Here is a 23,189-nt window from a genome sequence, read left to right on the forward strand (position 1 = left end):
TCTGAGCTTCTTAGTGTAATCCTTTTCTCTATCCTTCAATTTAATTACCATTATGTTTTATTATTAGGTTTAATTTAGGGTATTCCTAATATGATCGATTTCTGCTTCTATTTTTATAAATTTGCTTCAATTCATCATGTTGAATCGCATGTTTGACGCTCTAATTAAGCTAAAATCCATCTTGCTAATAATTTATGGTCTGTAAATATGACTATATTGGTTATTTGGGGATTACCCTTGAACATTTGTTTGCAATAGATGTTAGATGACCCTTTTTCTTGTTTTTTTTTTGGGATTAACCTAGAATTTTGTTTGTTTTGTCATAAACTATGCTCATTATGCAACATTAATCTGGAGACAAATGGGTTTTGTAAATACCAATTAGCTCACATTAGCTTTCGTTGTGTTTTCAATTGCATTCCGTTACTCTGTAGATTAATTGGTGTCAAGCTTCAAGCTTATGAAGTGATTTTTTAGCAGAAAACCTAAGGAATGTCATTGTGTAATTTTACGGTGTTGGTTGGTTGATTTCTTGTGGGTTTTTTGTACTTGTTCTACAATTGATTTGACGTTTTTAGGTTCCAAAGGCTCAGGTTTTTGAGAGGTTTGAGCTTGGGAATGGATATTTGGAGAATAATTTATGAGAGATTAAGAAAACAACAATCACCCTTCTAGCACGGTTCTGTGGTGAATAATAGGGTGAAAGGAGGCAGGTGCCATGTGTTATTTTATTCTTCTAGCCTTTGTTTTCAGGAAATAAACCACCAGGAGTTCAGGTCTAATCTCAGGCCTTAAGGAACATTTTGATATGTCGGTGATCAATGTATTTTACTCCGTACTTGTTACCTTTTTGTAATGTTCTTCGTAGGATATCTGTGTTTTTCTGTAATGTTCTTCGTGATAGCAGTTGTTCTCATAGAGTGATAAATACTGATAAAGATGCGAGTGTCCAGTTTCTTGCTTTATTCAGCATATCAGCTTCCTCTCCAACTTTTTTTTCTTGTTTATACAAAAAGGGATAGCAGAAGTGAAATTGTATATGCATGCTCATTTGGCTGGTTTCTTGAATCAACACATTGCTGTATGTTGATGCAGGTCCAAGACGAGCTTGTTTCTTCCATTAAAGATGCAGAGGAAGGACTTTTTCACCTAAAACGTGCCCGGCTGTTACGTGAAGTTGATTCAGCTGTGCAGGACTCTATATATTCCCATAAAGACGCTGCGGTCGAGCTTATAAATCCAGCAAATTTGGGTGGTTCCCAACTTCCGTGCGAAGACTTAGAGGTAGAACCATTAGATTCTACTAATGTTGAGGCAGAAATATTGGGAGACCCAAGTTATTTTATTGGATCAAAATGTAGATTCCGCCACATCGATGGGCGTTGGTATAATGGTCAAATTGTTCAGTTGGATGGTTCTTCTTCCGCCAGAGTTTCTTTCCTCAATCCAACGTCAGAGAAGATGATGGTGAGTTCCTTGTAATCTAAAGCTGGCCCCTGTTGTTATACTCCCCACCACCACAACATTATAGTTACTCAATACTTTGTAGGTCTGTATTTGTTGTTTTGTACTTGCTTGTCTTATTATAGCTATATATAGGTAATGGCAGAGTATTTAAATAAGATGCCTTGTAGGAGGTGCTGTCATTCTTTGGCAGGATGGTTTGTATCTGTTTGTTCTTCCTCGAAGTGGAAGGAAACCCTATCAGTGGTTTGAAACTTAAAGTAGTATTATTGTTCTGCTTTAGCAAAATGTAGACCCCTAAGTTCAAGCTAGTGGGGATAGGTGGTATAATGGAGTTGGCGGCATGGCACTAGAAGCACCGTTTTAAAAGTTGTATAGCTATTCTATATTGTGTCTCCCCAATGTTCAAAGGTGGTTTCTTTTGAAGTTAATGGCAAGATCCTATAGGGTTTCGGGAAGTTTTGGTTCTGTTTCTTTGGCCTTAGGGAGGGAAGTGTCCTTAGGAGTCTTAGGATTCCCAGTTTTTCTGGCTGGAATGCTGGATACAGATGGGAGTTTAGTCTGATTTTATATGTGCTTCACAAGCTGGACTCCTAACAAAGCTGAAATACTTTTAACCAGTGGGTTTAGAATTAAACCTAAATACTTCATATTTCTTGCTTGCAATCTAGATTGGAGTAACCATAAAACTAAAGGCAAATGATAATTTTAACACTGACGTATCTGATATATACAAGTATTAGAATATAACTGCAATCACTAAGCATGACTGCACGAGTGCTCATGTATCTCTGTATTACTCTACTCTCTTGAAAATCCTAGATGTTTTGAGATGTAGAGGAAGAAAATTAACTGCCTTTTATTTTCTTTATCTTTATGTACTGATGGTAGACCACAAAGTGCAGATATGCAAGTTCTTCCTTCAACAACGACGTCGATATGGTGCTAACTGCCGGTTATCGCATGGTATGTTTGTGAATTGTGTATAATTCTGCTATGCAGAACAGTTAGACTTTGGAGTTTGGAGACAGTTGCTGTGTTGGGTAGTAGGAATTTAAATGGGCCTAGTGTAGGTGGTCTAATTTGTAAGGGCAGAGTTTAATATTTAATCACTCTAAGCAAAGAATGGTAGCCTAATTTGTTCTGTCTATTTGACCAATCTAGATTTTCCAGGTTTACGTACTAATCTTCTTTTGTGATATAAAAGTACAATCTCTGCATCTGTTTCCAGATTCTTTACTTGTAGATTTCCAATATGTAGTTCAAAATCCCCATATATATATATTGCAGGCCATTTTGGTAATTCCAGCTGTTATCTTACCTAAATATTGTATTGTTATCTGCTACAGGAACACTAATGTCCCTGTCTTCCCTGAAGAAGTATGTGTCACCTAGTTGGGGGCAGCCATTGGTAGGAGCTAGCATTTTGGCAGTTTCAGGGAATGGAGCTAGCATTTGGAGAGAGGCTGAACTTGAATCTTGGGACGACAAACTCAATAAAGGCCTGGTTGTATTTCGTGACGATGGAAGCTCAGAGACGGTGGGGGTAGAAGCAATGTCATTATCATTCGAGTGACAGATCGAAGGAGACTGATCATAAGGTTAGAAGTTGTTCACTCTTCTCTTTTCATGCTATTTGACATCTTGTAGCTTCATTTTTGTAACATCTTTAAAGATTTATTATTATAGACTCTACGAAGGCTTGCTCAGAACCGTGAGGCAGCAAGGAAAAGTCGGTTGAGGAAAAAAGTAAGACATCTAATTTTGTTTCTTGCATGTACTTTGGTGTTGGTTAATTATTTAATTTGTTTTCTCATTTAATTAATTAATGGAATTAGCTGAAGAAGGATTCCATGTGGGGAAAAAATAAGTCATAAAGCTAATATGAAAATCGGCTAAGTTTCTACTTGTTTTTATTTTTTGGTCTTTAACATGCTCTTGTATTATCTTTCTTTTTCTTTCCCTCCCTTTTTCTTTTTTGAAAATAGGCATAGGTTGTTCTTGGATTTGGGTGGAAATAGGCATATGATTAGTTGTAACTTTCCAAGACTCAATCCAATCTATTTATGTACATTTGAGACTTGTTTGGCTATATAGGTCATATTTAGGCTAAAATGACATTTTCGCTCCCAACTTTGAACTAATGAACCTAAGAACTCATTTCAAACTTACTACATGATTTATATGATTAGCTTTAACTTTCCAAGACTCAATCCAATCTATTTATGCACATTTGAGACTTGTTTGGCCATTATAGGTCATAATTAGGCTAAAATGACAATTTTCGCTCCCAACTTTGAACTAACGAACCTAATGACTCATTTTATTCTTATTACATGATTAATATGCATAGTATTAACTTTATAAAACTCATTCTAATCTATGTATGCACATTTGAGACTTTGGTCGTTATAGGTCATAGTTAGGCTAAAATAAGTCATTTTCGCTCCCAATTCATAACTAGATAACCTAAGGATTCATTTCAAACTTATTACATGATTAATATGATTAGTTTTAAATTTCCAACACTCGTTCCAATCTATCTCTGCACATTCGAGACTTCTTTTGCCGTTATAGGTCATATATAGGCTAAAATGTCACTTTTGTTCCCAACTTTGAACTAACGAACCTAAAAACTCATGTCAAACTTAAATACATGATTCATATGATTAGTTTCAACTTTCCAAGACTTAATCCAATCTATTTGGTTTAGGCTAAAATGAGGCATTTGCGCTCCTAACTTTGAACTAAAGAACCTAAGGACTCATTTTAAACTTTGAAATAAAGAACCTAAGGACTCATTTTAAACTTATTACATGATTAATCTACTTATACCCATTTAATGCTTGTTTGATCGTTATAGGTCATATCTAGGCTAAAATAAGTCATTTTCGCTCCCAACTTTAAAATAAAGAACCTAAGCACTCATTTTAAACTTAATACATGTTTAATATGCATAATTTTAACTTTATAAGACTCGTTCCAATCTATTTATGCACCTTTAAGGCTCATTAGGTCGTTGTAGGTCATATTTAGGCTAAAATGACATTTTCGCTCCCAACTATGAACTAAAGAACCTAAGGACTCATTTTAAACCTACTAAATGTTTTATATTCTAGTTTTAACTTTCTAGGACTCATTCCAATCCATTTATGCCCATTTAAGGCTCATTGTGTCGTTTTAGGTCATATTTAGGCTAAAATGACATTTTCGCTCCCAACTTTGAACTTAAGAACCTAAGGACTCATTTTTTAATTATTATATGATTAATAAGCTTAGTTTTGAGTTTCTAGGACTTATTCTAATCTACTTATACCCATTTAATGCTTGTTTGATCGTTATAGGTCATATCTAGGCTAAAATAAGGCATTTTCGCTCCCAACTTTAAAATAAAGAACCTAAGGACTCATTTAAAACTTATTACATGTTTAATATGCATAATTTTAACGATCTAAGACTCGTTCCAATCTATTTATGTACCTATAGGCTCATTGGGTCATTATAGGTCATATTTAGGCTAAAATGACATTTTCGCTCCTAACTTTGAACTAAAGAACCTAAGGACTCATTTTAGACTATTAGGACATTGTCATTAGTTTCTTGAATGTTAAAATGTGATATTTAATTTGTATTTAATCTAATGTTTAATTTAAATTTCTGTTTTTGTAAAGGTCTACACTCCGAGGATTGCGCCTTATGCGAGGAATTTGATGTGGTTCGTGAGCAATGGGCTAAGTTTTTTACCAGCAAGTATTTATTATTGGCTTTAGCGCGCTTGATCGAGTTGGTTTAGTTGTTATAGAATAAATTTTATATTAAAATGTATGTTTATGTTGAAATTGGAACGTATATTTAAATGTAATATGTGCACTTAATTTGGTTTTGGGATATATAGTATACAAAACTCCAGTTGTTGTTTTTATATTTGTTATACAGGTTGCGTTATTCTATTATTGTTTTGACAGGTTTCTATATTTGGTGCAAGGCACTCTAGGTATCCCTAAACAAAATTAGAATTTTCCCGCCAAAAGTGCTTTGTTGCAGCGTACATATATATTGTACGCTGCAACAAGGGAAAAAAATTTCGCAAAAATTCAGACTTGTTGCAGCGTACAAATAAATGTACGCTGCAAAAAGTTGAGTCTTTTGCAGCGTACATATATATGTACGCTGCAACAAGTCCAAATTTTTGCCAATTTTTTGGCACTTGTTGCAGCGTACATACATATGTACGCTGCAAAAAACACCTTTTAGCAGCGAACATTGTACGCTGCAACAAGTTCAGACTTGTTGCAGGCCCCCCAGTTGCAGCATACGATGTACGCTGCAACAGGGGTCTAAAAGCCCGCTGCAATAAGGGTTTTTTCTACTAGTGGCATGAGATTGTGGCTTGATTATGTTGCATGATTAAGGTTTTTAGTTCACTTAAAATCTAACCAACATAGTAAGAGCCTTAAGTTCCAAACTTAAAAATTGAGTTAAAAGGTGCCATGCCAAAATAACACTTACTTGGATATCCTTTTTTCATCGATCTTAGTAATAGTTTTCCGCCATAGCGAGGTGTTACTTATCGATACTAAAGGGGTAAGGTACACAAATAATTGTGAGTACATGTTAGTTTTGGTGAAACTCAACGATATAAGTAAGGAGTCCTTTATGTCGTGGCAAAATCGATAGGTTTACCTACTAAGTTCTTAGACGTACCTATCAACCAAGAGTAGTTTCTAGACTATTAGCAAAAGACTTTCGCTTACCTAAAATATTTTAGAATTGAGTCAAAATACATAATGTGCTTAATTTCCTCAATGGATTTTAGGATCTTGGAATCATTTTATTCACACCTGCCGGAACACATAACTCGAATAAAATGCTAATGACTTGTTTAAATTGCATGATTGCTTTAATTTTCAAGTTATTACTCATGATAAATGTTTAGACTTTGCATGCTTCAATGTATGTTTTAATTATTGTTTATAATTAAATATCTTGCACTGCAGTAAATCCTTTTATAAAGGTAACAATAAATTTCCTCGATTGGTAGTGAATCCAAGAACGATTCACGGAAATGAGAGAAAATGAGCAATTTAAAATGTACGTTTCTTTTAGCGACTTTTATGGTTGTTTTCGAGTATCAAAGTCGAATGGCGAACCGATTGGTGCTTGTGAATTCAAAATACAATGTAGTTTTGAGATCATAAAGCATTGAGTTTAAACGCTCAGCTTTACCAATGGTTAACAACCTAAAATCCTTTTTCCATTTAATTATCAAATGAGTCTAGTCCCTAGACATTCGAATAGATCGATGCTTAGAGAACTTTAGAAGCTTCTGGTAAGATCATCTAAGTTGAAACAGAATATTCAACATAAATGGTAAGAACTTTGTTGGAGTGACATTGGACATGTCTAAACAAAGTACAAAAGTCAACACTAGAGAATTCAATTCTTAAGGCTATTAGAAAGGGTACAAGAAATAGGAAAACAAAGGAACAAATGAAAGGAATTTACAATTCTGTTTCTACCTATAAGTTTATGTTTAAAGAGCAGTGACCTAGCAATCAAACTTCCTTGGTATCATATACTGCTTGAGGTTCTTACTTCAGTAATAACTCAAACAATGGAAGCTAGGATACACTAATGACCTACAAGCTAGGAATGAAGCATGGCAATGCTACATTAATTGTAGGGTCATCTGGTTTGTTTTAAGTTCTTTCAGAGGCTGGAACTTAATGGCTATTTTGTTCCACAATCAGCATACCTATATTTCTATTTTCAAACACAGAAAGACTCACATTCAAGGAAGACAAAAACAATGTTTGTTTGTTATTTGAATGAAATGGTCATTTATGAGTTGAGTCAATATGCTTGATTAAAACAAACAACTCTTTAACAATAAGAACTTTACTATGTTCAAATCAACCCCTTGATTTGAGTTCCACTAATCTTTGGCATTGTTGCTTAGACCATATCAACAAGTTAACATTCAAAATCTCTATTTTGATGGACTTTTGAAAGTTCATTGATTTCTAGATCAATTTAAGACAACTAGCTAGTCTTACTTGTTGAAAGTAACAAAAAATATGAACTATTGTTAGAACGCCTAGACGATAGAGTTCAAAGCTAAAGAAAGGTTTTATGACTTTATTATTTCACACAGATTTGAGTGAATATAGGTTTATATACTCAATGTGATATAAGTTTGAATCTTTTTGGCTAGTTCAAAGATTCAGAAGTATAAATCCCACTTAGCAAGAAATCACAAAGATCTAGGTTAGATCATGTTGATGATTACTTGAAGACCAAAAATGATCATCAATGATTGTGTGTAGTAAATTCACAATCTAGCTCCATAAGATATGGCATATCTAAGTTGAATGATCGAAGTCAATTGGTACTTGATTCGATCAATGATGAATCATAAAGACTTTTCCTATAATTTCTAAAACAAAATGCTCAACTAACACCAAACTAAACCAAATTCGTTAAAGCTATTGAAAAGTAATTTCAGGATATGTCCAAGTTGTAGATAGTAAAGAAACCTACAACTTGCAGTCAAACTATTATCATGTAGATTAATGAGTTTGTGACCTGTAAGAAAGCTATGACGAAACCCAGATTCCCTAAAATGGTTAGAGGCCATATATAGACTCAAATGTTTTAAATGGTTAGAGGCCATAAAACATACTCAATATTTTGATGACAAAATTGAAATTTTGTTGATTTGCAAGAATAGTTTCACACCTATTGGTTGCAAGTTTATTTTAAGGATAAAAACCATCAAACATGGAATTGTGTTCACACACAAAGCTAGATTAGTTGCTAAAGGTTACAAGCAAATTCACGGTGTGGATTGTGTTGAAACCTCATGCAAAATCGTAATGCTTAAGTCTATAATTCAAGCAATGATTGCATATTGGTACATATGGCAATTGGATGACAAAACGTATTCCTCAATCAAATGTTGGAAGAAAACTATGTACATGGCATGTCATAGGATTTGTGGATCCAAATAATGCTTGAAATGAATGCTAGCTTATGAAATCTAAGTACAGATTTAAGCAAGCAATTGGGAATTGGAATTGTATTTTAGTGAAGCTAATAAGTATTTTAGTTTCATAAAATATACATGATTCTTATAGATATATAATAAGTTTAGTGGGAGTAGATAAAACTTAATTGGTCCTATGTGTGTCATACACATATCTCTCTATTATGAAATAACATTCAAATGCTAAAATGACTTAGATTTAAAAATTATTCATCAATGACGACGGACCAAGGCGAAACTTAGTGCATACTGGGTATTAAGATCCATTCACAAAGATCTTATGATATTGTTTTAGATTAAGTAATGGCATTTACTAAATCAAACACGAAAGACTCCATTGGAGATATTCGACCCATATGAATAAATCTAAGTAATGAGTGTTTGAACTATGTATAAGCATTTACTAAGTTAAACATCAAAGGATCCAAGTGAGATTCTTAAACCTATATTATATGTCAAAGAATTTAGCTGGATTCAGTATCTACTGAAATTGAATGAGCTAAAGTTACATGAATAGAATTCAATTGGGAATTATTCTGCAAAAGAATTTATCATGTATAATATAATATGAGGATCGCCAAAAACGTATCGTATGACTTTAGGCATGACGAACATATACCAATCTCTATTGGTCTAAGTAAAGATCAACTAGATTGAGATCAAGAAAAACTTATGGTACTTGAAAAGGTACATAAGATTAGTTCTTGATTCAAGGAAATAAAGATATGCTAAATATTGATGCTACACGTATAAACACTGGCAAAGGATCAAGCAAGACCCTTTGGAGTTAACCATTGATAAGGACGAGCTATAGAGCATCGTGTTTTGAAATGGCAACATGGATTGGAGACCATGAGTTGTTGCGTGGGATATTAAAATATTAATGTTCTAAGATACAGCTGGAAAGTATTCCACATATCTGTGAACTGCTTGGATAAGTAATTCCAAACAAAGCATCACTAGCAACCTATAAAGTTGAAGTAAAAGTACTTATTGCCTAAGAAGCAATAAAACAGGGTTGTTTATGTTAAAGAGTTCTTCACTGAACTTGGGTAGATCACATGTCTGCTGCCTTGATGGTTCTTCATTGAAAAATGCGTAGAACCACTCTTGAAGCAAGAAAAGACTAGATCACAAAATAAACATACTCAAAAGATCTTATCATCTATCTCGAAGAACATTCGATGAAAAGGATATTAAGATTGGCAAAGCATGATAACTAAACCTATGCAACAAGTGAGAAACAACACTCACATTGTGGCACTGGAAATCAAGCATAGCTTTGAATTCCATGAACTTTTTCAAAGATGGGTTTGAGGCCCATGGTTGTAAAACATTGGGGTTGAACATTTATCATATATGAAATGTATTTTCATATTCCATTTAATCTTGATTTAGTATTAAATGATGAGTCCCTTCAATTTGACGAAATATTCAAGATAGACTGTCAGGACCAGTCCTGTGACTAAGAAATGTCTATCAAGTGAACTTGAATGTCAAAAGTTGAAAATGGTCCCTGGTCGGAGTTTTCTATAAAAAAAATGGGACGCATAGAAAACGTTAGACGACTAGAATGCAAGATGACTAGTAGTTCTGTTTCTTGAACTATGTGGACATGGCAATATCATAATCATTTGCATAGATACTTACTTTGGGAAGACTAGTATCGGACAGACCTATGAAACTTTACTGTAAGAGATGAAAATCTGTCATAAGTAAATTTCATTAAAATTATTAGACACTAAATCCTCAATACCTGAGTGATTTGAGATTACTTGTTTGAGAACTGGTTGCTTTGACGTTGACCAACCGTCGCACCGTAAAAGGAGGCTATAAAGGCAACGCTCAGGTAATCACCCATCAAACGAAGTCTAATCTCAAGATCGCAAGATTGGGATTGTCCTCCCATAAATCGGGATGAGATGCTTAAAAGTTGTACAAGGCCACTCGGAGAGCTAGAAACTGTAAAATGCATGGCCGTGCTCGGATGAATCATAGGCTATGATTATCTGTTTATTTGATCAGTTGAACTCTGAAACCGAGAAACACCTCTGGACATAATAAGGATGACAACTCTTACCTTATGTTCAAGACCAAGCATCGAGCGATAAAGGAATTAGGTAATGCACACTTGTCCCTAAGGACAAGTGGGAGACTGAAGGAAATAGTGCCCTTGGTCCAAGTATGCATATAATATTAAGTCTAATAAATGCGTTTCAGTATTAATTAACAAGTTAATAATTTAGTAAGATCAAGTGAGCTGAATGCCTAGCTAGAGGCCGCTTCAGTTCAAGTGGAATTAATTATATTAATCCACAACTTACTTTTGACTGAACCCGTAGGGTCACACAAATAGTACGTAAACGGATCAAGTATTTAATGGCATTAAATACTCCATCTTTGGATATTCGGAATCGACGGATCTTGGTTTCAGTGGGAGCCGAGATCTGTCATAAGCAAGAAATGAATACTCCGGAAACGATGATATTACCGGAAACGGAAATATGGATCGTATCGGAAATATAAATATTATCCAAGTCGTAAATGTTGCCGGAAACGGAAACATGGTACGTATCGGAAAATATTAATGGAAATGGAAATATTGCCGGAATCGGAAATATTGCCGGAAACGGAAATATTGTCAGAATCGGAAATATTATCGGAATCGGAAAATAATTCCGGAAACGGAAATATTAAATATTTGTTCGAAACGGAAATTAATTCCGGAATCGAAAATATTAAATATTGTTCGTATCGGAAATGATTTCCGGAATCGGAAGCGTATCGTACGAATTAGCATCGGACGAGGCTCGCTAGACGAAGGCCCAGCACGAAGCCAGGCCATCGCCCAGCAAGCCACACGCATCACTAGCACACGCCAAGCCTCGACCAGGCCCAGTGCAAGGCCAGGCCCAGCCAAGGCCTAGGGGGCGCGCGCGGACACAGGCAGCAGCATGGGCCGAGCGCTGTGCGCTCAGCGTGGGCCGCAAGGCCTGCGCGAGTGTGCGGTGCTCGTGCGATGCTCGTGTACGTTCTATACGAATCCTAAAGCTATCAGGATTCGATATATGATTAAATTCCTAATCCTAAAAGGATAAATTAATTAAATAAGAGTTCTACTGTGATTCTAGTTTAATTAATTCGTATCCTAGTAGGATTCCAGTTCCTTTTCCATACCTCTATAAATAGGTGCCTAGGGTCATAATTTATAGACACAATTGAAGTATTCTAAAGTTAAGATTTTGAAGAAAAATCAGCCATACACTTGCACCTAAATAGCCAAAATTCCTAAGCAACCTTAAGGGCGATTCTAGTTGGTCAAGCTTAAGGCGGATCCGGACGTGCTGTGGACTATCTACGGAGGGACGACACTTGGAGTCCTAAAGACTTGTTCTTGTTCGGTTCGGGCGCAGCTAGGGAGGGCACGCAACAAAGTGTATGCATCTAAACTATGCTAAATGATTATGTGTAAATAATATGCTTTCCTGGCTTTATGGTTTTTCCGCATGATTTATGTTTTGTCATATGAAAAATAACCTAACAAAGAGGGTGTGGGAGGGGCAATGGCAACAATACTAGCCCATCCTCCAATCCCACAAATCATCATCCCCAACAAGTGTGGGCCGGCCCAAATCCACAAACATGGGCCACTGCTCCTTTAATTATGCCCTCCCACAAGTGCGGGCAATGCCACAATATTATGGCCCATTCCAGGGGGCACATCAGCATGCAAACAGGCCACAACAAGAGGCCACCTTCAATTCACAGGCCCAACTCCATGCCCAATGTTCTACGCCCAGCAGCAGGACCCACTGCCACAACAAGCTTATTTGTCCGAGCACGTTATCCCAAAGGAATTAGCTAACTCCTTTGCAACTATGACGTTACCACAAGACCAGTCATGGTACATGGATTCCGGAGCTTCATCTCATATGACCAATAATGGAGGTACACTCATGCCCCTTTTTAATTTAAGCACTAATAATCATTAGTTGGTAATGGTCATCGCATTCCGGTTACAGGCTATGGTCGTCATACAACCCTTCCCCATCTCAAACCACCCTTAAACCTCCGTGATGTCCTTCTTTATCCCCAAATTATTAAAAATTTAATTTCAGTACGTAAATTCACCACAGACAGTAAAGTTTCAATAGAATTTGACCCTATTGGTTTTTCTGTGAAGGATCTTCGTATGGGGAATATAATAATGAGTTGTAATAGTTCGGGGGACCTGTATCCTATCACCACCAACACTCCATCCACATGTTTGGCGACCGCACTCACCACCTTGTCCCCAACCACATGGCATAGTAGACTAGGACACCCGGGATCGCAAATTTTAAGCTTTCTTAGGTCTAAAATTTTTATTTCTTGTAATACGGAACATAATTCCAAATTTTTCCATTCTTGTCAATTAGGAAAACACTCTAGATTACCGTTTCATAATTCAACAAGTACTACCTCTTATGCTTTTGATATAATTCATGATGATTTGTGGACCTCGCCTATTCCTAGCACCTAGGGTCACAAATATTATTTAGTCTTGTTGGATGATTATACTCATTTTGTGTGGACTATACCATTACAATATAAGTCAAAAGCCATTCAGTCTTTCCTACATTTTAGACAATATGTCCTAGCTCAGTTTGAACGACCTGTTAAATCTTTCCAATGTGACCATGTGAGGGAATTTGGACGATCCGTTTAAATTATTTTGTGTCAAGAATGGTGTGATTTTTCGTTTTTCATGTCCCCACACATCATCCCAAAATGGTAAAGCGGAACACATGATTAAAACTATGAATAATATGTCACGCACATTACTTTTTCATGCATCCCTTCCACCATCTTATTGGGTTGACTCTCTTGAAACGGCCACTTATTTTATAAATATATTACCTACAAAAACCCTTAATAACACTACTCCGACAGAGGTGTTGTTTCGAAGAATCTCGTCATATGACCATATTCGAGTTTTTGGGTGTCTATGTTTTCTTAATCTAACAGCTACGACCCTGCATAAATTAGCTCCGCATTCCACTCGTGTGTTTTCTTGGGTTAAACCATAGAGGTTACAAGTATTTAGATATATCGTCAATGAAAATTATTATCTCCCGTCATGTCACTTTTGTTGAAATTACATTTTCGTTCCGGAATTTAGGACATTTTCGAGCAGATGATTATAATTTTCTTGAGTCTACGGAGCCAAGCCCCTTACTCTCACTTCCCTGGCTGCAGCATGCCTATTCTGTCCCAATCCACCGTAACGGCCCACAGACCTCTCATAAGATCTGGGAAGTCAGCTCCGCGGGTGGACTGTGGGACTGGGAAATCCGCGACACACACACAGCGGCCTAATTTTTTGCAGCCACCCCTTATTACTCCTCCTTTAATTTCGTTACATCCTAGAGCCCACCGAAACTCACGTGCTCCTTATACATTCACACCAAAACCAAACCCCCACCCCTTCTCGCATGGCTCACCAAATAAATAGCAACCCAATACCTTTCCAACTCACCAATTACTCCCCCAATTAAGCCTAGCTAAGGTATACACCTCCCCCTTTACGAGGAATGCAACCAATTTGCCCAACTAGGACTGCTCCCCCCCCCCCATCCCCACGCATCACGAGAAGCCAACATGGGATTGTTAAACCAAATCCAAAATATGGTCTCACCGTTCAACCCATACATAGGCCCAACCCTAACTCGTTCACCAATTCCAAAAAATCACAAACTAGCTTTAAGTGACCAAAATTGGAATGCGGCAATGCAAGATGAATATGATGCTTTAATTAATATTGGGATATGGGAATTGGTACCTAAAACTATGGGGGTGAATATTGTTAATTGCATGTGGATTTTTTCTCATAAAGAAAACGATAAAGGTTACCTTCTAAGGCACAAAGCTAAACTTGTTTGTAATGACAGGTCCCAAGAAAAGGGAGAGATTGTGATGAAATATTTAGCTCGGTGGTCAAACCGGAAACTATTCGTACCGTTTTGGGCCTTGTTATGGAAAGGCGTTGGTCTATTCACCAACTTGATGTTAAAAATGCTTTCTTACACGGTGATCTCCAGGAGACAGTTTATATGCATCAACCACCAGGTTTTGTTGACAGACGGGCTCCGAATTATGTTTTCTTGCTCCGTAAGGAACTTTATGGTCTGAAACAGGCTCCCCGTGCATGGTACCAACTATTTACAAATTTTCTATTGCTAATGGGTTTCGTCATTGCAAAAAGTGACACATCTTTGTTCACTTTTAAGCATGGTAATGATATGGCTTACCAATTATTTTATGTTGATGATATTATTTTATGCACTTCATCTGATGCTTTGCGTGACCGATTGATTTCCCATTTGAAAACAGAATTCCCGATGTCTGATTTGGGACCTCTTATTTCTTGGGAATTTCTGTCTTCCGTACTCCCACTTATATGATTCTTTCTCAGCAAAAATATGCACAGGAAATTTTGGAACGTGCAGGCATGGGGACTTGTAAGCCTTCCCCCACTCCTGTTGACACTAATGCAAAGCTTAGTGCAGATTCAGGTCCTCATGTGGCTGACCCAACTCAGTACTGTAGTCTGGCAGGTGCTCTACAGCACCTTACATTTACTCGCCCTGACATTGCCTATGCGGTTCAACATGTGTGTATTTTTATGCATGATCCACGGGAGCCTCAGTTGTATGCATTAAAGCGCATCCTACGCTATATTCAGGGCACCATTGATCACAGATTACATTTATATCCTACATCTACTTTGCGCTTGATTACATATAATGATGCAGATTGGGGTGGGTGTCCTGACACTCGCTGTTCGACTTCAGGATATTGTTGTTTCTTAGGTGACAATATTATTTCTTGGTTTTTTAAGTCTCAGCCTACTCTTTCTAGATCAAGTGCAGAGGCAGAATATAGAGGCGTAGAAAACGTCGTTGCAGAGGTGTGTTGGCTGCGTAACCTTCTTCTGGAGTTACATTGCCCTCTACGTCAGGCCACCATTGTTTATTGCGATAATGTCAGTGCTATTTATTTATCCAGCAACCCCATCCAACATTAGCGCACCAAACATGTGGAGATGGACATCCATTTTGTTCGCGAGAAAGTAGCGGGTCAGGTATGGGTGTTACTCGTTCCTTCGCGGTTTCAGTTTGCAGACATTTTCACTAAAGGCCTTCCTCGACAATTGTTTTTGGATTTCAGATCCAGTCTTAGCGTACGACCTCCTCGCACTATGACTGCGGGGGTGTGATAGAGATAGAGATATACTAGGATTTAATCTCTTAGGATATTCGATGTATATTAGACTTCTAGTCATATTAGTATTCCTAATTCTATTAGGACTAATATTGTAATCCCTATATATTTGATCAATGTAATACACTCTAATTAAAGGAGTTTCACACAATCTAGCAGATTCAAACCAAACTTCTTATAAGTTGTGAAAATAGGTTGATCCTAGATGATCTGCCTCGAATACCTGCAAATTATTAGGTATACCCATGGGTAATCCCTCTAACATTTTCTCATCACCATGTAAAGGAAAAATATGAGAGGGTACACTGTACACATGGATGCACCTAAGATGTTCTAATTAAGATAGGTTATATTTTCAAATCTTCCTCCGTCATTTACATAGTCCGTATGACTCATTCGCCCCAAATTTTTGGCTGCATAGCTATGCATGCAATTTTGCATGCATATGAGCTTCAACTGCTTCGTTTTAGCAGTTTCAGCCTTCCTTTTTTAGTGTATTATTCTGTTTCCTTTTCTTTCTTTTTTTTCAAATTTTTAATTTTAATTTTTTTTTTCTAAAAATTTTATAACGCTTTTTTTCCCCCAAAAAATCTCATTATTTGAGTAAGATGCAAGCACACATACGGAACAAACAAATGGACATTTAAAGTAACTTAATGAACATTCATGTTCAAAAAATTGAACATATCATCTATTTTTCTATATGCTTCTTCTATTTTAGTTCTATTTCTATATGCTTCTAAATTTTCTGCTTCTTTCCTTCCGGCTTCCACTTTTTCGCTAGACCGGTCGTTTTTCTCTTTCAATCTGCTTCCTTATTTGCAGATTCTTTTCTTGTTGTTTTTGCGTTCAATTCTTGCAGCCTATCTTAACACCACATCTTTCATTTCTGAATCGGCTTTTTTTCTTTTGTTGGCGCATTCATATTAACCTTTTCCTTCCTGCATGAAAATCATAATGTTGTTAGTTGAACATTGTTCTGTATAAATTGAACATAAGACTTGAGAAACTGAACATCCCACAGCTTGTTCTTATTCATGAACATATGATAGTTTATAAGTTGAATTTAGTTGAATATGATTCGTTATAAGTTGAACAGGAGACTTGAGAAACTGAACTTCACAAAAATTGTTCTTATTTGTGAACATCATCTTTTATAAATTGAACATCATCTTTTATAAGTTGAACATGATGAGTTATAAACTGAACATGACAATATTTAGAAAGTGCCAATTTTGATATTTTAGTAAAGAATAATGAACAACTGCTTATTACTGTTGCTACTTGCCTTTTTAGTTGAACATGATTTTGTACATAATTCTTTATAAGTTGAACATGATACTGAGAAATTGAACATCACACAAAAATATTGAACATATATTAGTTTTTTAAGTTGAATGTAGTTGAACATGATTTTGTATAAGTTGAACATAAGATTTGAAAATTTGAATATCACCCAAAAGTGTTTTTATTTGTGAACATCATCTTTTATAAATTAAACATCATCTTTTATAAGTTGAACATAATGAGTTATAAACTGAACATGACAATATTTAGAAGGTGTCAATTTTGATATTTTAGTAAAGAATAATGAACACCTACTTATAAAATCTGAACATGATCTTTTAGTAAAGAATAATGAACATTAATTAGTTTTAAATTAAGAATGCTTTTGGCTCGTTGTTTGATGGTATACTGATTTTTTTTATTTATTAATGTTGATGCTTGCCTTTTAGTTGAACATGATTCTGTATAAGTTGAACATAAGACTAGAGAAACTGGACATCACACAAAGTGTTGAAGATGTCATAGTTTTATAGGTTAAATTTAGTTGTACATAATTCTTTATAAGTTGAACATGAGATTTGAGAAAGTGAACATCACACAAAAGTATTAAACATATATTAGTTTTATAAGTTAAATTTTGTTGAACAACATCACAATAAAGTGTTGAACATATCAGTTTTATAAGTTGAATTTAGTTGAACATGATTCTTTATAAGTTTAACACGAGAGTTGAAAAACTGAACATCACACAAAAGTGTTATTTTTTGTGAACATCATCTTTTATAAGTTAAACATGATAAATTATAAACTGAACATAACAAATTCAGAATTAATATTCAGCAATAACTACCACAACCACCACGAACAACAATCCCAACAACAACAACAACAACACAATATGAAGTTACCAAATGTAGTTCATTCTACAATTCTGAACATCGAACTTTATAAATCAAACATGAACGGTGATAGATCTAAAATCGCAGCATAAAATTGTTGTTTAAAAAAAATGAACACCTACATATGTTATTTTGAACATCTACATATATTTATTTGAACATCTCCAACCACGAAATCAATTAACGACAATATGTAAATTAAAATCACAATCAAATTTGGGGACGAAACTAACAAATTATTAAACACGAATTCGCAGCAAAAACCTTGAATAAACGCAAATTAAAGATCAATTTACAAAGAAAACTCACGAATTTCATACAAACATGGATTGGTGTAAAGAGAGGAGAGAGATATGCGACGGATCTGATCAAAAATTCGCCGGAATCGATCAGAAATTCGACATATTCGACCAGAAAATTGACAGATCTGACTAAAATTTGACATATCCGACCAAAAATTCGATAGATCTGACCATAGATTCGACGAACCCGACTAGAAATTCGTCGGAATCGCATGAGTAACCGTCACTGTGGAATCCATCGGAGTCAAATTTGAGGTGTAAAGAGAGATAAATATGTAATTTGATGAGAGAAAATAGTAGTTTGATGAGAGAGAATGTGGAGGTTTTGATGAAAGAGAAAATGGTGAGAGAAAAATAAAATGGGGTTTGATGAGAGAAAAAATGGGAAAAGGTTAGAGGAGAGAGAATAATGGGTATGTATAATGTAGTGTGTCTTAGCTCATATGCATCTAGAGATAGATGCATAGCTATGCAGCCATTAATTATTAACTCATTCACATCCAAACAGAAAAAAAACGCAAGAGTTTGAGAGTTTAAAAGGTTTAGTGGATAAGCTAATCCCATAAAGAAGCCCAATAGTAAACCCAGAGCCCAAAACGTGCGAAAAAAAGTATCCAAACTCCAAAGGAAAGGACAATTCCAAACTTAATCTTCTCTCTTTCCCCCAAATCCTTCCATTTGTAAAGCAATTAAGCAAACTCGATATTCTCTGACACTTCCACGAAACCGCGCTTTAATAACTTCCGCCATAAATATAGCTTGTTGTACAAGAGAACCTCAGAATCCCGTGTTTAGGAGTGAGAAAATCTTCCAAAGCTGTACGAAGCGACTAAAGAAAAAGGATGAAATTGTTTTGGGTTTTCCTGCTGCTTTTTCTGCAAATTAATCTCCTGCTAATTGCTACGAATTCCTTCATTTTAGGTATGATTCTAACCTTTTTGTACGTCTTTCTCTCTCTTTATTTTCACGATTTTTGTCGTTTATTCTGTTATAGTGCCATTATTATGATGTATTTCGTCGTTTTAGTTACTTATTTTGCAAATTTGTACCTACTGAAGATGAAATTGATTGAAATTTTCTTTCATTTTGGTAAGATTGCGAGTTAAGAGAGTGTTTGTTTAATTTCAAAGGATTTTTTTAAAGAAATTGGTGAGTTTAACATGAACAAATGTGAACCGTTGGCGGTATAATATTTATCTAATTAGACCGACAAACGAGTAGTTCTTGAATCTTGATTAAGATGTTCAATAATGTGATTAAAATAATTAATTTGTTTTGGATTGTAGTAGTACTATTCATTTGCTTCTGTAGTGTGATGAAATTAATTTAAAATTATTGTATCCAAACTCAATATGGTGAGCTACGAGTGTTAGTGGCTAAGTTTGCCGCAATAAATTTCTAACTAAGATTTATTTAAGCTATGATTGATTTAAGCTACAAGTTTTCACATTGGTGGGCTACAATACATTGTAGCTCTTACAATATTTAATTTAAACAACTTATTTATTTGAGCTACTTTTTTTTTAGCTACCTGCCCAAAATAGCTATAATATTTTAACATTGTTATACCAATGGTGGGCTACCTACTCACATGTTCTTTTATTTTGTGAGTAAATACATTTTTTAACCATTGGAGTTGCTCTTAACAATTAAGTGTTTGATCCGTAGTCCGGCCATACTCTTGCTTATTTGGTTGCTTATTTGGTTAACAAAGAAACGCACGGGTGGTAGAAATTTGGAGAAAGTAGAAACACACATTCTTATTTAAGCATTTGTATACAATCAATATTGTAAGGCGGAGTTAAAGTTAGCATAGAATGTTTAAAAGTTATTCTCGGGTTCTTTGGTTAACAAAAATGTACGAAATACATATTTCGGGGAAGTGGAAAATTGTGAAGTTATTTGGTTGACAAAACTATACAAAGTTGAACCGTATATGCAATTTCTTTCGCACAGAAATGGAACTTGTTTGAGATTGCATTGTTGGAATTTTTCTATGAATTATTATGTTGAACAAAACGACCATCCTTATTCCGGCCCTATTTTTTAGAGCTTAACTGAACTGAACTGAATTGAATGCTCCTGAATTGAATTGAATTGAATTGAAGTGAACTAAACTGCGAAATAAGTATTGAAACTGAAATTAAGCCAAAAAGAACAGGGCCTTAGTTATTGTCAAAATGTCAATCAAAAGCAATAACTGATTAAGAACATGAAAATGTTTTGTCTTGCACATGCATTCGAGTTCAACCACCCATGTAAGAGATTGAAGAACAATGTAGGTTAATTAGGTTTACGTTCTTGTACCTTTTGATTGAATGGAAGTAGCCCATGTAGGGCATCCACAGTCGTTATAAATTGTTATAGTACTAGTGGCTAGACATCCATAGTTGAATCTTTTGATCTAATACTCCGTAAAACTTATTGACTACGCATTCCCATTAGGAGATTCAAGGAACGATAAACTTTTGTTTGCCAGTTTAACTTCAAAGTTTGAACAAGGCAATAAAATACATAGACCAAACAAACTGATGAACATCCACAGTCCTCACATGTTGTTATAGTAGTCGGTAGACGGTAGACGGAGACTGTAGACATCCACATGCCTAGTTGAAATATTTGACAAACAAACTAAGTATTTATTGCTCGAAAGAATTTTATACTTTTGCCTGCCTGGTTAAAGTTGAAAGTTGAATAAGCCAATAAAATGCCATACACCAAACAAACTGATGGTACTTCCATTACAGGCAATGAGAGGAAGGGCCCTATTTCATTGATAAAATGTGAGGCCATGAATTTATTATGGCATGCGGACTTAAAACTTTGATGCTATCCAATGTGGTTGGTACTTGGTACCATATATATGTTATGGACCACTGTTTAGTCATTTCTGTGACTATTGTGATGAGATGGTATCCCAATTCAGTTTTTCAGTAGGACATATTTCTCGATCATGAAGAGTGTGTGAGGCGGACTTACACAAGATCGTAAAAAGTACGGAGTACTTAAGTTAACTATCTTAAAATCTGAACTAAACTGGATTTTGATTTAAAAATGTTAAACACAATATATTGATCAAGTAATAGGTATTGTAGGTTCCACCCTTCCACTGGAGGCCGAGGAACGCCCCACAAGCATACTTAAATTGTTTGTTTTCTGAGTTTAGAGTGTTAAACACTTCATATGTCCTTCATTGGGCTCCAGTATGAAACTTTATCCAACTCTATCTTATCATCCTAAAAAGTACATTAAAGTGGTGTAACGTTCTTTTGTTTGCCACTTTGCCAACTATGGAATTATTTATGCCTCTATGGTCACTATCTTATACACTCTTCTCCCACCTGGGTGGAAAAGGCGCGCAATATCATTGTGAATTTGTGATGGAAGAGTGCATAAAAGAGTTAACTGTAAAATGCAGATCTCTTTCTGTCATTTTGTTAGTACTTAAGGCTACCTATTAGTTATTTTATGTTTTGATGTTGGTGTAACCGTGTTACTTCATCATAATAAATTGAAGTGATTTGGGTTTTTGAGCTCTTTGGTTGGGAGCATAGAAATGGGCAAATTTAACTATTTTGTTTACGGTTACTTGTTTAATTTGTTAACGATATTATTGTCACACCAGGTTTGCAAGAACGTGATAACATTAAGGAGATTGAGGATTTGTCAGATGACAGTCGATTGCATATTACAGTAGTCAGTAAGAAAGGTGGAAGTGGAGGTGGAGGTGGAGGGGGACGTGGTGGTGGTAGTGGTGGTGGTGGTCGTGGAGGATCAGGACGTGGTAGTAGTGGAGGGCGGGGTGGTGGACGTGGACGTGGTGGTGTTCCATTTTATGGTGCAGCTGGAGCAGCGGGAGTTGCAGGAGCAGCTGCTGCTGGAAGTAGGGGCCATCACCACCGGAATGGATCAAATTATGCAACTCCACAGCTTGGGTTAACTCTGTCTGCAGTTGTATTAGGACTTGGAATCTATCTTGTTAAATTGTGAGGTTGCTAGAAGATGAATATTAGGGTGAGACTTTAGTGTTTAATGGTTACGTACAGGAACTCTGACTAGAGTCATGGAGTGTGTGTGCGCGTGTGTGTGTTATATTGCCAGAGGAATGTCTGGACTCTGGAAGCGTGATAAGTATTGCGTTTGTCTTGGTCTCTACTCTATGGTTTTGCATATAACTTGTACAGATTATTACTCCGTACTACGATGCTCTGAGCTTAGAATTAAAATTCACGGCGTTTCGTCAACTTTTTGTGTGCTGTTCAAATTTATGTTACACTGCTATAGTGCTATTATATTCGAATTTAATTGTTGATATTAGCTCTTTGGTACAACGGATGTACAACAAAAGATTTTACGTTCTGTTGGGTGCCAAAATAGACCTACCTATTTTGGCCCAAAGTAACCACATCCACATAGGTTCAATATAATGATAAGACCATAAAAGAGCCTCATATGCCCAAAACAGTCCACTTACATTTCTTGGGCGCAAATACTACTACTATAAATACCTTCCGTGGAGGTAAGAGAAAGGGAGATCAAAACTCTAACAAAAGACCCATTCTTCATAGATACTCTCTCCCCTAAAATACTCTCAAATACACATTGTTTATACACTAACTTGGGCGTCGGAGGCTCCGCCTCGGGTTCAACCCCGAGGGCCCGGAGTTTATCTTGCAGGACCGTACACGACCTGGAGCCCAGACTCGGAGCAAGGCCGAGACGCTCTCGTCACCATCGAAGTAACCATAAATACCCGAAACACGTTCGATAATGGCTTTACACATTCAGACATGAAAAGACCGTGTATAGTTTAATACCCTCATCTTGTTGCTTTACCTGTTCTGAATTCACTGAGCCTCAAAATTTTCAACACTATAACCTAGTTTACAGGTATCACTTTCCTCTAACGTTAAAAAGACCTTTGAGCTC

The 23,189-nt window shown here is 35.9% G+C and overlaps 3 protein-coding genes and 1 long non-coding RNA gene across 5 annotated transcripts; 3 read left to right on the plus strand and 1 right to left on the minus strand.

Annotated features, from left to right (window-relative positions):
• Nucleotides 1–3,005, plus strand: LOC130462828 (zinc finger CCCH domain-containing protein 18-like). 2 transcript variants are annotated; one of them, XR_008923639.1, is made up of 3 exons: nucleotides 1–15; nucleotides 1,096–1,467; nucleotides 2,814–3,005. XR_008923639.1 is itself a non-coding variant. In XM_056831754.1 (2 exons), the coding sequence occupies exons 1-2, from the start codon at nucleotides 940–942 to the stop codon at nucleotides 2,820–2,822; spliced, it is 537 nt and encodes a 178-aa protein (XP_056687732.1). In that variant the 5' UTR covers nucleotides 53–939; the 3' UTR covers nucleotides 2,823–3,005. The 2 variants fall into 2 exon arrangements, 1 of the variants encoding a protein (XP_056687732.1); XM_056831754.1 differs by lacking the exon at nucleotides 1–15 and having other exon boundaries at nucleotides 53–1,467.
• An 11,994-nt stretch (nucleotides 3,006–14,999) lies between these two features.
• On the plus strand, nucleotides 15,000–15,575 carry LOC110796062 (uncharacterized mitochondrial protein AtMg00810-like). Its single transcript, XM_022001094.2, has one exon. The coding sequence runs from the start codon at nucleotides 15,000–15,002 to the stop codon at nucleotides 15,573–15,575; it is 576 nt and encodes a 191-aa protein (XP_021856786.2).
• An 833-nt stretch (nucleotides 15,576–16,408) lies between these two features.
• LOC130463781 (uncharacterized) lies at nucleotides 16,409–18,821 on the minus strand. Its single transcript, XR_008923919.1, has 2 exons — nucleotides 18,268–18,821; nucleotides 16,409–16,713 (listed from the first exon to the last, which is right to left on the minus strand). It is a non-coding gene; the product is annotated as an uncharacterized lncRNA (long non-coding RNA).
• A 60-nt stretch (nucleotides 18,822–18,881) lies between these two features.
• On the plus strand, nucleotides 18,882–22,504 carry LOC110796083 (glycine-rich protein DOT1). Its single transcript, XM_022001112.2, has 2 exons — nucleotides 18,882–19,181; nucleotides 21,886–22,504. Exons 1-2 carry the CDS (start codon nucleotides 19,103–19,105, stop codon nucleotides 22,248–22,250), a joined length of 444 nt encoding a protein of 147 aa, XP_021856804.1. The 5' UTR covers nucleotides 18,882–19,102; the 3' UTR covers nucleotides 22,251–22,504.
• The last annotated feature ends 685 nt before the right edge of the window (nucleotides 22,505–23,189 follow it).

This window comes from Spinacia oleracea, chromosome 6 (assembly GCF_020520425.1).
Source record: "Spinacia oleracea cultivar Varoflay chromosome 6, BTI_SOV_V1, whole genome shotgun sequence".
Taxonomy (NCBI): Eukaryota; Viridiplantae; Streptophyta; class Magnoliopsida; order Caryophyllales; family Amaranthaceae; genus Spinacia; species Spinacia oleracea.